At 35.8% G+C, this 15,227-nt stretch overlaps 1 protein-coding gene across 2 annotated transcripts in view; it reads left to right on the forward strand.

Moving 5' to 3' along the window:
* Positions 1 to 15,227, forward strand: part of TMPRSS15 (transmembrane serine protease 15) — a gene marked incomplete at both ends in the record, with an annotated part of 140,544 nt that overhangs the window by 10,935 nt on the left and 114,382 nt on the right. Inside the window, one exon of one of the 2 annotated variants that reach the window (XM_081234212.1) lies at positions 1,419 to 1,467. In XM_081234212.1, coding sequence (XP_081090338.1) covers positions 1,419 to 1,467 — 49 coding nt within the window. The remainder of the gene's footprint in view (positions 1 to 1,418; positions 1,468 to 15,227) is intronic. The other variant, XM_081234213.1, reaches the window with a different exon arrangement.

Genomic DNA, 15,227 nt, shown 5'->3' on the forward strand with positions numbered 1-15,227 from the left:
TACTACCCCCATTTTACAGATGAGACAACTAACATACAGAAAATGTATCTATTTCGAGATGGATTGAGGATTCTGACCCACGGGGTCTTAGCCTAATATCTGTGCTCTTAGAGCTTATATTAGAGTTTCTTTGTAATAGTTTTGCCTTTAAACAATGTTGATTATTTTTCAATAGTCAATTTTCTTCTAGAAAGGTGGAATCTTACTATCTTTATTTGAATAGGCATCAGTTTCTGGAGGTCTGCTGAGGCAAATGAACTGACAGGTGTGCTGAAACTTATTTTCATGTCTCCCTATGGTGGGGCTATTTAGGAGAGGGGAGTTTGTGGTTTTAAAAAATTTATTTATTCAATAAAACCATATCCTTTGAATTAACTTAGAATAAGGATCATAAATGCAATAAACTATATCACAACATCAACTCAAGAATATGATCCAGAAGTTGGAGTTACATTTAACTTGTTGAACTATATTAAAACACATTTGTAAACATAATATGAAGCTTAATTTTAGGTATTTAAGTTTAATATTCACTTGCATCATGTGAATTTTCAAATTTATTACATTTTTAATTGGTTAATAATTTCACAGATACCTTTTATTTTTATATAGTATACTGTCAAACCAAACAATGAAAATTAAAATATCATCTTCTTTATGAAAATATCTTATTAAATTTATTTTATCTTCTTCACCAATAATCTACCATATATCATTTATGAAACTGCTATAGATCTTTTAGAGAGAAGACAGTGCAGTAATGAAGAAATAATCTAATAAACAATCTAGTTAGTAGAAGAGGACATACCTCTTAACCCACTTACCATAAATATTGTTTTGAATGAAAACAAATTCATTAGATCATAAGATATGCTTTGGTTTTCTTTATTTTTAATATAGTTGTCATTATATCTTTAAAAATATTAAACATGTTAATGGGTGAAGAAAATAGCTAGTTTTTATATTTTATGTGAAAAGCACTTTATACTTAAACAGTACTTTGTTCCCTGTAGGTATTATCATGTGTAAGATTATTTTTGCATCCATTTGTTTCAGTGCAAAACCATTGATCTAGGTCTGACAAGATATGGTGTGTTATATTGTCTCTCTTAAATATAAATTATTCTATATAATTATGATGAATAAATAGATATCTTTCTTAAATGGGTAAAATATAGCAAATATTTTGCATAGGTAAATTTATAGAGAGAATACATAGAGATTCTGGAAATTCATCAAATGTATCACAATCAAATTATAATTAAATAAATAAATAAGAACATTCAGGATGAGAAAGGGTGAAATGGAAACTCTGGTAGATCAGATGCCCTTTGAATGAATATTCAAACTGCACTCGATGTTTTGTAATATATTTATACTCTAAGCCCTAACTTAAAACCAACTTTACTTTATTCCAGCGTCTTTGGAGAATTTTTCTACGATAAGTCCTGCAACAACTTCAGGTCAGTACTTATAGCATTGCAAAATGTATAAGTTGGTGATCATAAAACTTTATGACATTAGGCAAGGATTCAATTTTTTTTCTGGTGGCTCTTTCTAAATGAGATATTTAGTCTTCATATCAAAATTTATAAAGCATACATTTGGTTAGGAATAACATAGTTCATAATATTACAAAGTTCATAGTGCCTAGTTATATATACAAGGATATGAATTTCCAATGCCCCTTTCATATTTTAAATTCTATATATGTATGTATGCATATATTATGGGTGAGAGTGTGTTTGTGTGTGCGCATGTGTGTGATCTCAAAATATGGCTCTGATCATGCAGCCTTGGAAATGAAACCCTGACATTTGTAAGGTCACTATAAATGAAGGAAAGGAGTTTAAAATATAATGAAATGATAACTTTCAAAATGTATCGTACTCTTTGGAAAGGACAATCTAAAGTTTAAAGTTAACTTTGCTCTATTCCAGCATTTTCTCCACCCTATGTTTCTAACTACAATTGGTCACTACCTCTTCACTTTGTCTTATCAAGATCATACTGACTATCAAAAGAGTGCTTTGAGAAATTATCAATCATTTAAAAACTAACGAGTTATCTTAAAATGGAAAATCATTCTGTTGTAGAAAAATTATTCAAATTGAAGTCAAAAGAATTGAACACTAATCCTGTCTGTCAACTACCAGAATCACTGGGCATTTCACCTTCTCAAAATCTGCTTCCCATAAACTGTAAATAATAAAATTTTCTAAATATTTTAGAAGTCATCACAAGTATCGAATTCATATAAAAATGATATTCAAAGTGTAAGTTGTTATAAAACTCTAACCACATTACTTTTAGTGTTATCCATAATCATGACCAATTTTATAATATTTGAAAAATCTATTTGTTTGAATTATCTACTTGTACCAGGTACCATATTTTACAAACATTATCTCATTTAATTCTCTGAATGATTCTGTAGAGAGTAATATTTTTTCTACTTAAAAATACATAAGTAATAAAGACTGTGCCCAGAGTCACACAGCTATTAATTATCAAAGTCAGGAATTCCTCTGGACTCCAAAGCCCATGTTCTAAGCATAACTCAAGCTCCTATTTCAAACAATAGCAGATTAATCTAGAACATTTTAGTCTACAGCCATTAATGAATTCTTATGTTTAGTTATTGATAATTAAAAAACATCATCTTCATTATTTAAAAAGTAAGAACATCTAAAAACCTCTGCTCTACAGCTCTAAAAGTCAATGAAAACATAAAAGATTTATTTTTAGCTCCAGATACAAATGATATATTCTTAAGTTAATAAATATTAATAATTCATAGTAATTTTTAAAACTCTCAAGTAAAATATTAAACAGAAGGAATTCCTAATAATCAGTTTTAAAATATAATTGTTATTTTTATGTCATTTATTTTTACTGACAAGCTAACTACCAGCAGTCCTCTGGCAACTACAGGTCAGTTTTAATATTATTTCTCTTATTTAAAAAAAAAAAACTTTTTGTTAATATTTCATTTTGACTCCTGAGAATTCTCTGATAACACAGTAGTTAACAGTACCCTTATTTAATAGATAAGAAAACTAGAGCATCAAACTTTATACTTTTAGCCTAATATTTTACCAAAACATAGAAATATATTTGAGGCAATCAAGGCCTGGATTATCTGATCTCACTTCAGTCCTTCGTCTATTAGAACCATGGTTATTACCTTTTGCTAAGAATGCCACCAATAGGATCAAAATGTCTGCCAAAAAGGATGTAGGTTTCATAGGATGTGAGGGAATTTTTTCTCTAATTATTGTCTCTGCATGCAAGGGAGACGTGCTTGCTCTCTCCTCTTAACACGGTATGGTTGCCAAACCAGTATCAAAGTTGCCTTGGATTCATTCATTCAGCAATTTTTCATTAAATGCCTACCTTGTGCCAACTCCTGGTATGTATCTGTAATGTGACAATTTTTCTGGATTCCTAGTAATTGTCTACTGTGCCTTTGTCTATGTGCTGGTTAACCAAAATGTCTTCTCTTGCCCTAACTTAATCTTCATGTTAAGTGGTCTGGATGTGAACCTAATCTCTTTAGGTAAACTCCATAAAGGCAATAATGTGTGGATCGTCAGCTCCAAAAATAATACTGCCATTTTTATGTTATTAGAATTTATATCAAATGTTATATACATACAAGGAGAGAACATTTGTGAAATTATAAATGATCTCTGAGTTACACAGTAATTCTTGGATAAAATGGTTGGTGTGATGTTTGAAAAGCAGAATGATATATGAATCATTAATCAAAATGCTTTATGAAACAAGTCATCCCACCTCTAAACTATAGAGGTCTTTTATGGTAGGATAAGCCTGCCTGGGGTTGTATGTAGGTATTAACCATATAGTAGCACAACATATTAAAAAATAAAACTGCTCTTCAGCCCATAGTCCCTTATCCAATGTAGAAAACTATTTACAGCCTCTAAAATCATCTTTCAACACACTTTCAAAAAATGATTTTAGGATCTATAGTGACTAATTCCTTTAATCTAAAAATAAACTGAAAAAATAATTTTAATATATTTTGAGAAATTTGTTTCTAAAACTTTAAAATTCAGCAACAAATATCTAAATCAGTGCTCTGTTTTCCATTTATCTGTCTGTTTACTGATTCACTGAGTGGTTCATATAATCCACAGTTATTGAGGACCTCTTAGGTATATAAAATGCCCTAAGAGAAATATGTGGAATGACTTAGGGGTGGGGGGAAAGTGTTAAAGCAAGAAATCCTTGGACTTAAATTTTCCCCCTTACTCTCCTAAAGACAAACCCAATAAAATTATAAAAAATGGCTGAACCATATGACCAGTTCCTTGCAGGACTATGTCTTGTCCAAAAGGTCCATAAGAAATTTGTCCACACCAAAAAGGTCCTTGATAATTTGGTCCTGTCCAAAATCATTTGGCATGGACCAAATATGCTCATGGACATTTTATATAAGACCAAATTTTAAGGACCTTTTGGAATGGACCAAATGTCTTATGGACCAAAATATCTCACAGGTCAAAGGTCTTGTGACATATTGGTCAGTATCAAAAGTTGGCTAACAGCCCAGTTTCTTCTGGCCAAAGGAGATGGAGAATGGGGAACAGAGAGCAAGAGGGTAATACTCAACCCGTACTTTTCTCTCCTATGGAGTGGAATAGAAATCTCCTTTCTTACATGTAAACTATAAGAATGGGATCAGTACATATTTAGTCTTATCTTTCACTCTTTATGTAAGCATTTGATAATCAAAATGAAGACCAAAAGGTAACATACAATTTTCAAACATTGAAAGTGTGTGGGTGAATCCACTATAACCATTTCCACCAATTGCTGTACATGTCACTTTTGATAAGCTACCTAGTCTGCTTGAACTTTGTAGTTATTATCTGAAAGACAAAGATTTAGGTATATTTCTTAGAGTGGTCGTGAAGAAGAGAAATAATACAGATACAAATTAATGACTAGCATAAAGAGGGACACATGTTAGATCCTTTCTCCTTTCCCCCTTCAGACTTAGACCAAAAAAAAAAAAAAAAGCAGCTGGATACTTTTTTAAAAACACTTTTCAAAAACTAAACTAAGGTTAGGACAAGATTACTGTATTCAGTAATGCTCATTTTAATCTGATCATTTATTTGACCAAAAAAAACTCCATATCCAAAGCATTCCTATTATTGGAGACTGTACTGAATTATTTTACTCAATCTTCAAAAAATTATAATAAGGTAAGTAGGTGGCAAAATATCACATTCCCTCTTTTACTGGATCCATGAGTCCCCAGTCATCCTTTCTATTTATTCCTCTCATATGTCAAGATACTATAAATCTATAGAAGGGAGAGAGACAATTAAACTTGAAAACCAAGCAATAATTTATTATGAATATGCCTTTCAGGGATGTTAACTTTATTCTCATTTTTTATATGCCTGGAAGACAGAGTGTGAGAAAAATCAGTAAATGCATGCATCATATACCTGAGCGTTAGTAATATTATAAATTCTGCCACAGAGAATTTTTATATGATAGCTGGTACAAAGTCCATGAGGATTATGTTCTATTGCTCAACTGTCTTTGTTGCCAATTACTGTAAAGTTCTACTAACCCATTTGGAAGAGTAAAGGAAGAGATGGGAACCAAGGTTGCATTATACCGATTTGATTTCTGGCTGCTACAGTGTGCCTGAGAGGGATCCTTTTGGGCAATTGTTCATATGCTTGAAGGGTTTCTAGAATACGGCTTGTTCTAGTCTTCTGTTGCTTCCTGTGTAGGCAATGACTGCGAAAAAACAAAAGTTTCACTATCATGGGCTTTCTCAATCTCCAACAAAATGCAATTTGCCACAATTCCACTATGTGGAGGGGTTTGGGGACTGAAGAAAAGGAACTGGCTGATTAGGTGAAGAACATAAAGTTGGGTCAAGAGAAGGTAAGGCAGAATTATACTCCTCAAATGAATTAATTGCCCCAGCACGAAGACACAGGCACTGTAACCAACACCAAATGTATTTTGACTTTAAGTATTTTTTTCTCTGCATTTGAGAAAAAAATATGCATATATTGCTAAGCACTCTCTTCTAATTTAAGACATTCCTATGCACATGATAACAGAATTAAAGTATCTTTCCACTATAATTTCATTTGAATTGACCAGTCATAGTCTTGCTAAATAGATTAAATTTGTTCTTTTAAAGTAGATGAGAATTTCTGTAAGGTGATATCTCTTTTTCTAATACAGTACAGTGAAATGATCTTGGTCTCTCAAGGCAGGCATTCATGGATTCAGGTTCTGTTCCCATTACTAAGTAAGCTATTAAAGGAGACAATTACCAGGAATTGGGTTTAATTTGTCTCATCTTTGGCCACCAAGCGTTATTACCCCTATTTAAGTAACAGAGAAAATAAAAATCAAAGATTTCCAAAATGTGATATTCAAATTACTGTCTTGTGTGTAATATTTCTTATAACTGGTTTGGAAGAAAACAAATAATGGATTTCAGTCTTTTTATCCTCCACAATGCTTAGCACAGAGTCTGCACAAAGTAGGCACAAGAGATTCCTCACCCCAAATCACTGGACATTGATACGACTGTGAATCACTCTGAAGTAATCACATTTCAGTGTGTACTGACTCCTTCATAATACAAATATAAACAGTTACTTAAAACCTTCCATTTGCAGAATTCCAAATAATACTAATCTACTGGTGGGTTTTCATAGTTTGCCAAAAAATTAATATCCAGAAGATAAAATATCATATAGATATAACAATATGCCAATCCTTTTCCCACTCAAGAAAACAGCAACTAATATTCAGACAATTTGAACAGCTTTTAATAAGTAGAACCAATTATTATTCTCTTTGTGCACATTTCCTTAAATAGAACTTCTTAACTCCTTTGCTAACAATTTCCTCTTGAGAAGTACACTACAGATTTCCTAGAAAACAAGAAATACTAGAGCAAAAATTAAGGAATGAAATGGCAAGCTAAGTAGTACACAAATCCAAGGACTCTAGTTTTAAGAATGGAAGGTCATTTAAAAAAAACTGGCATCTGGCTAATTTCTGTAATAGTTAATGTGTTAACCAATGGTTTTCTTGGGAATTGAAATCATATATGTGTACATAAGGAGATGAGACAGAGACAGCAGACTAGGTAAAAATAAAATCTGATAAAATTCCAAAACACGCTTCTTTATATAACAAAACTATATTCATATTTTCCATATTGGTTTTTATTTTTTAACATCTTTATTGGAGTATAATTACCTTACAATGTTGTGTTAGTTTCTGCTGTACAACAAAGTGAATCAGCTATATGTATACATATATCCCCATACCTCTTCCCTCTTGCATCTCCCTCCCTTCCACCCTCTCTATCTCACCCCTCTAGATGGGCAAAAAGCACCGAGCTGATCCCCCTGTGCTATGAGGCTGCTTCCCACTAGCTATCTATTTTACATTTGATAGTGTATATATATCCATGCCACACTCTCACTTCATCCCAGCTTACCCATCGCTCTCCCCTAGTCCTCAAGTCCATTCTCTATGTCTGCATCTTTATTCCTCTCCTGCCCCTAGGTTCTTCAGAACCATTATTATGGTATTTTTTAGATTCCATATACATGCGTTAGCATACAATATTTGTTTTTCTCTTTCTGACTTTCTTCATTCTGTATGACAGGCTCTTAGTCCATCCACCTCACTACAAAGAACTCAATTTCATTTCTTTTTATGGCTGAGTAATATTCCATTGTATATATGTGCCACATCTTCTTTATCCATTCATCTGTTGATGGACATTCAGGTTGCTTCCATGCTCTGGCTATTGTAAATAGAGCTGCAATGAACATTGTGGTACTTGACTATTTTTTAACTATGGTTTTCTCAGGGTATATGCCCAAGAGTGGGATTGCTGAGTTGTATGACAGTTCTATTTTTAGTTTTTTAAGGAACCTCCATGCTGTTCTCCACAGTGGCTGTATCAATTTACATTCCCACCAACAGTGCAAGAGGGTCCCCTTTTCACCACACCCTCTCCAGAATTTATTGTTTGTAGATTTTTTGATGATGGCCATTCTGACTGCTGTGAGCTGATACCTCATTGTAGTTTTAATTTGCATTTCTCTAATGATTAGTGATGTTGAACACCCTTTCATGTGTTTGCTGGCAATCTATATATCTTCTTTGGAGAAATGTCTATTTAGGTTTTCTGCCCATTTTTGGACTGGCTTGTTTGTTTTTTGGATATTGAGCTGCATAGGCTGCATGTAAATTTTGGAGATTAATCCTTTGTCAGTTGCTTCAATTGCAAATATTTTCTCGCATTCTGAGGGTTGTCTTTTCATCTTGTTTATGGTTTCCTTTGTTGTGCAAAAGCTTTTTAGCTTCACTAGGTCCCATTTGTTTATTTTTTATTTTATTTCCATTTGTCTAGGAGGTGGGTCAAAAAGGTTCTTGCTGTGATTTATGCCATAGAACGTTCTGCCTATGATTTCCTCTAAGAGTTTTATACTGTCTGGCCTTATATTTGGGTCTTCAATCCATTTTGAGTTTATTTTTGTGTACAGTGTTAGGGAGTGTTCTAATTTCATTCTTTTACGTGTGGCTGTCCAGTTTTCCCAGCATCACTTATTGAAGAGGCTGTCGTTTCTCCATTGTATATTCTTGCCTCATTTATCAAAAATAAGGTGACCATATGTGCATGGGTTTATCTCTGGGCTTTCTATCCTGTTCCATTGATCTATATTTCTGTTTTTGTGCCAGCAGCATATTGTCTTGATTACTGTAGCTTTGTAGTATTGTCTGAAGTCCAGGAGCCTGATTCCTCATGCTTGGGTTTCCTTTCTCAAGATTGCTTTGGCTATTCGTGGTCTTTTGTGTCTCCATACACATTGTGAAATTTTTTGTCCTAGTTTGGTGGAAAATGGCATTGGTAGTTTGATAGTGATTGCATTGAATCTGTAGATTGCTTTGGGTAGTAGAGTCATTTTCACAATATTGATTCTTCCAATCCAGGAGCATGGTATATCTCTCCATCTATTTGTATCATCTTTAATTTCTTTCATCAGTGTCTTATAATTTTCTGCATACAGGTCTTTTGTCTCTTTAGGTAGGTTTATTTCTAGGTATTTTATTCTTTTGGTTGCAATGGTAAATGGGAGTGCTTCCTTAATTTCTCTTTCAGAATTTTCATCATTAGTGTATAGGAATGCAAGAGATTTCTGTGCATTCATTTTGTATCCTGCAACTTTACCAAATTCATTGATTAGCTCTCGTAGTTTTCTGGTAGCATCTTTAGGATTCTCTATGTATAGTATCATGTCATCTGCAAACAGTGACAGTTTTACTTCTTCTTTTCTGATTTGGATTCCTTTTATTTCCTTTTCTTCTCTGATTTCTGTGGCTAAAACTTCCAAAACTATGTTGAATAATATTGGTGAGAGTGGCAACCTTGTCTTGTTCCTGATCTTAGAGGAAATGCTTTCAGTTTTTCACCATTGAAAATGATGTTGGCTGTGGGTTTGTTATATATGGCCTTTATTATGTTGAGGTAAGTTCCCTCTATGCCTACTTTCTGGAGAGTTTCTATCATAAATGGGTGTTGAATATTGTTGAAAGCTTTTTCTGCATCTGTAGAGATGATCATATGGTTTTTCTCCTTTAGTTTATTAATCTGGTTTATCACATTTATTGATTTGCATATAATGAAGAATCCTTGCATTCCTGGGATAAACCCCACCTGATCATGGTGTATGATCCTTTTAATATGCTGTTGGAGTCTGTTTGCTAGTATTTTGTTGAGGATTTTTGCATCTATGTTCATCAGTGATATTGGCCTCTAGCTTTCTTTCTTTGTGACATTTTTATCTGGTTTTGGTATCAGGTTGATGGTGGCCTTGTAGAATGAGTTTGGGAGTGTTCCTCCCTCTGCTATATTTTGAAAGAGTTGAGAAGCATAGGTGCTAGTTCTTCCTTAAATGTTTGATAGAATTCGCCTGTGAAGCCATCTGGTCCTGGGCTTTTGTTTGTTGGAAGATATTTAATCACAGTCTCAATTTCAGTGCTTGTGATTGGTTTGTTTATATATTCTATTTCTTCCTGATTCAGTCTCGGAAGTTGTGCTTTTCTAAGAATTTGTCCATTTCTTCCAGGTTGCCCATTTTATTGGCATATAATTCCTTGTAGTAATCTCTCGTGATCCTTTGTATTTCTGCAGTGTCAGTTGTTACTTCTCCTTTTTCATTTCTAATTCTATTGATTTCAGTCTTCTCCCTTTCTTTCTTGAGGAGTCTGGCTAAAGTTTTATCAATTTTGTTTATCTTCTCAAAGAACCAGCTTTCAGTTGTACTGATCTTTGATACTGTTTTCTTCATTTGTTTTTCATTTATCTCTGATCTGATCTTTATGATTTCTTTCCTTCTGCTAACTTTGGGGTTTTTTTGTTGTTGTTGTTCCTTCTCTAATTTATTTAAGTGTAAGGTTAGGTTGTTTCTTTGAGATGTTTCTTGTTTCTTGAGGTAGGATTGTATTGCTATAAACTTCCCTCTTAGATCTGTTTTGCTGCATTCCATAGGTTTTGGGTCCTCGTGTTTTCATTGTCATTTGTTTCTAGGTATTCTTTGATTTCCTCTTTGATTTCTTCAGTGATCTCTTGGTCATTAAGTAGTGTATTGTTTAGCCTCCTTGTGTTAGTATTTTTTACACATGTTTTCCTGTAATTGATATCTTGTCTTATTGTGTTGTGGTTGGAAAAGATACTTGATACGATTTCAAATTTCTTAAATCTACCAAAGCGTGATTTGTCACCCAAGATATGATCTATCCTGGAGAATGCTCCATGAGCACTTGAGAAGAAAGTGTATAATGTTATTTTTGGATGGAATGTCCTATAAATATGAATTAAGTCCACCTTGTTTAATGTATCATTTAAAGCTTGTGTTTCCTTATTTATTTTCATTTTGGATGATCTGTCCATTTGTGAAAGTGGGGTGTTAATGTCCCCTATAATTATTGTGTTCCTGTTGATTTCCCCTTTTATGGCTGTAAGCATTTTCCATATGTATAGAGGTGCTCCTATGTTGAGTGAATAAATATTTATAATTGTTATAGTTTCTTCTTGGATTGATCCCTTGATCATTATGTAGTTTCCTTCTTTGTCTCTTCTAGTAGTCTTTATTTTAAAGTCTATTTTTTCTGATATGAGAATTGTTATCCCAGCTTTTTTTTTTTTTTGATTTCCATTTGCATGGAATATCTTTTTCCATCCACTCACTTTCAGTCTGTATGTGTTCCTAGGTCTGAAGTGGGGGTCTTGTAGACAGCATATATACAGGTCTTGTTTTTGTATCCATTCAGGCAGTCTATGTCTTTTGGTTGGAGCATTTAGTCCATTTACATGTAAGGTAGTTATCGATATGTATGTTCCTGTTACTATACTATTAATTGTTTTGCGTTTGTTATTGTAGGTCTTTTCCTTCTCTTGTGTTTCCTGCCTAGAGAAGTTCCTTTAACATTTGTTGTAAAGCTGGTTTGGTGGTGCTGAATTCTCTTAGCTTTTGCTTGTCTGTAAAGGTTTTAATTTTTCCATCAGATTTGAATGAGCTCCTTGCTGGGTAGAGTAATCTTTGTTGTAGGTTTTTCTCTTTCATTACTTTAAATATGTCTTGCCACTCCCTTCTGGCTTGCAGAGTTTCTCCTGAAAGTTCAGCTGTTAACCTTATGGGGATTCCCTTATATGTTATTTCTGGCCTTTCCCTTTCTGCTTTTAATATTTTTTTTGTATTTACTTTTTCATAGTTTGATTAATATGTGTCTTGGCATGTTTCCCCTTGGGTTTATCCTGTAAAGGACTCTCTGTGCTTCCTGGACTTGATTGACTATATCCTTTCCCAAACTAGGGAAGTTTTCAACTATAATCTCTTCAAATATTTTCTCAGTCCCTTTCTTTTTTTCTTCCTCTTCTGGGACCCCTATAATTTGAATGTTGGTGCATTTAATATTGTCCCAGATGTCTCTAAGACTGTCCTCAATTCTTTTTATTCTTTTTTCTTTATTCTGTTCTGCTGTAGTTATTTCCACTATTTTATCTTTCAGCTCACTTATCCGTTTTTGTGCCTCAGTTATTCTGCTATTGATCCCTCCTAGAGAATTTTAAATTTCATTTACTGTGTTGTTCATCACGTTTGTTTGCTCTTTAATTCTTCTAGGTCCTTGTTAAACATTTCTTATATTTTCTCCATTCTATTTCCAAGATTTTGGATTACCTTTACTATCATTACTCTGGATTCTTTTTCAGATAAACTGCCTATTTCCTCTTCATTTGTTTGGCCTGGTGGGTTTTCACCTTGCCCCTTCATTTTCTGTGTGTTTTCCTGTCTTCTCATTTTACTTAACTTACTGTGTTTGGGGTCTCCTTTTAGTAGGCTGCAGGTTCATAGTTCCTGTTGTTTTTTGTGTCTGCCTGCAGTAGCTAAGGTTGATTCAATGGGTTGGGTAGGTTTACTGGTGGAGGGGACTGGTGCTTGTGTTCTGGTGGATGAGACTGGATCTTGTCTTTCTGGTGGGTAGGACCATGTCAGGTGGTGTGTTTTGTGGTGTATGTGACCTTATTATGATTTTAGGCAGCCTCTCTGCTAATGGGTGTGGTTGTGTTCTTGTCTTGCTAGTTGTTTGGCATCGGGTGTCCAGCACTGTAGCTTTCTGGTCGTTGAGTGGAGCTGGGTCTTAGCGTTGACCAGGAGATCTCTGGAAGAGCTTTCACCATTTTATTTTATGTGGAATCAGGAGGTCTCTGGTGGACCAGTGCCCTGAACTTGGCTCTCCCACCTCAGAGGCACTGGCCTGACACCCGTCCATAGCACCAAGACTCTGTCAGCCACACGGCTCAGAAGAAAAGGGAGAAAAAAAGAAAAAATGAAAGAAAAAAATAAAATAAAGTTATTAAAATAAAAAAATGTTAAAAATAAAAAAATTAAAATGTAATAGAAATAAAGAAGAGAGCAATCAAACCAAAAAACAAATTCACTAATGATAACAAGCGTTAAAAACTAAAAGAAAAACAATATGTGGACAGACAGAACCCTAGGATAAAGGTACAAGCAAAGCTATACAGGCAAAATCACCCAAAGAAGCATACAGATGCACACTCACAAAACGAGAAAAAAGAAATATATATATATAAAGGAAGAGAGCTACCAAATCAATAAACAAATCTACCAATGATAATAAACTCTAAATACTAAACTAAGATAAACATAAAACCAGAAACAAATTAGATGCAGAAAGCAAACCCCAAGTCTACAGTTGCTCCCAAAGACCACTGCCTCAATTTTGGGATGATTCGTTGTCTATTCAGGTATTCCAGAGATGCAGGGTACATCAAGTTGATTGTGGAGGTTTAATCCACTGCTCCTGAGGCTGCTGGGAGAAATTTCCCTTTCTCTTCTTTGTTCACACAGCTCCTGGGGTTCAGCTTTGGATTTGGCTCCACCTCTGCCTGTAGGTTGCCTGAGGGCATCTGTTCTTTGCCCAGACAGGACGGGCTTAAAGGAGCAGCTGATTCGGGGGCTCTGGCTCACTCAGGCTTGGGGGAGGGAGGGGTACGGATGCAGGGCGAGCCTGCGGCGGAGGGTGGCATGATGTTGCAACAGCCTGAGGTGCGCCATGTGTTCTCCTGGGAAAGTTGTCCCTGGATCATGGGACCCTGGCAGTGGCGGGCTGCACAGGCTCCCGGTAGGGGAGGTGTGGATAGTGACCTGTGCTTGCACACAGGCTTCTTGGTGGCTGGAGCAGCAGCCTTAGCATCTCATGCCCGTCTCTGGGGTCCACACTGATGGCTGCGGCTCGCGCCCGTCTCTGGAGCTCCTTTAAGCGGCGCTCTGAATCCCCTCTTCTCGTGCACCAGGAAACAAAGAGGCAAGAAAAAGTCTCTTGCCTCTTCGGCAGTTCCAGACTTTTTCCCGGACTCCCTCCCGGTCAGCCATGGTGCACTAACCCTTTCAGGCTGTGTTCACTCCGCCAACCCCAGTCCTCTCCCTGCGCTCCAACCGAAGCCCGAATCTCAGCTCCCAGCCCCGCCCGCCCCGGCGGGTGAGCAGACAAGCCTGTCAGGCTGGTGAGTGCTGGTCAGCACTGATCCTCTGTGCGGGAATCTCTCCGCTTTGCCCTTTGCACCCCTGTTGCCGCGCTGTCCTCCATGGCTCTGGTGCTTCCCCCCTACCCACCCACCATCTTTGCCAGTAAAGGGGCTTCCTAGTGCGTGGAAACCTTTCTTCCTTCACAGCTCCCTCCCAGACGTGCAGGTCCCTTCCCTAGTCTTTGTCTCTGTTTATTCTTGTTTCTTTTGCCCTACCCAGGTACGTGGGGGAGTTTCTTGCCTTTTGGGAGGTCTGAGGTCTTCTGCCAGCGTTCAGTAGGTGTTCTGTAGGAGCTGTTCCACATGTACTTGTATTTCTGATGTGTTTGTGGGGAGGAAGGTGATCTCCACGTCCTACTCCTCTGCTATCTTGAAGGTCTCCCCCCCATATTGGTTTTGATATGAGGAACTTCTCTTTATTCATGGACCAAGACAGCTGAAGAGTGTTTATACCCCGGAATCTGGAGATATACAGAGTACAGTCTTCACATAATATAATATTTCCACTTTCAAATCAAAATATTTCAAACTAGAGTCATTTTCTAATCCCACCAGCTGTTTCTCTTATAATCACTAACTTGACTAATGACCGTTGGTAATTCAACTGGCCACTCCAAAAGTGTATGTACCATCCTTAGCATCCCCTTAGCCACTGCTCTCTGGTCAGGGGCACATCTGGTTACTAAAGCTCATCAATTCTACTTATAAAATAGCAATTGGAATGTGCCCCATCTCTTCTGTGAGTGCAAGAGTTGAGTTCCAACCCTCATCAACTTTCACCTCGACCATTGATACAGTTTCTCAATTGGTCTCTGAAGAGATTCTCCACTTGGCCCTGGAATTGTCTTTATGAAATATGGACTGGTCATATCACATATATATGTAAACACTTTCAATTCCATTGCTTATAGAAAAATATTTTAATATGTTAAAAGATTTTTTAAAAGTCCCCCAGAATTTGGCACTAAACTCCCTTCCTGCCATGGCTTCAATTAACATCCCAACATCTAGATACAGTCCTCTGTTCTGCACATATTAATATGCTCTTGTCATATCACTATGTATACATTTCACATACCTC

The sequence above is a fragment of the Mesoplodon bidens genome (assembly GCF_964165515.1).
Source record: "Mesoplodon bidens genome assembly, chromosome: 5".
NCBI lineage: Eukaryota > Metazoa > Chordata > Mammalia > Artiodactyla > Ziphiidae > Mesoplodon > Mesoplodon bidens.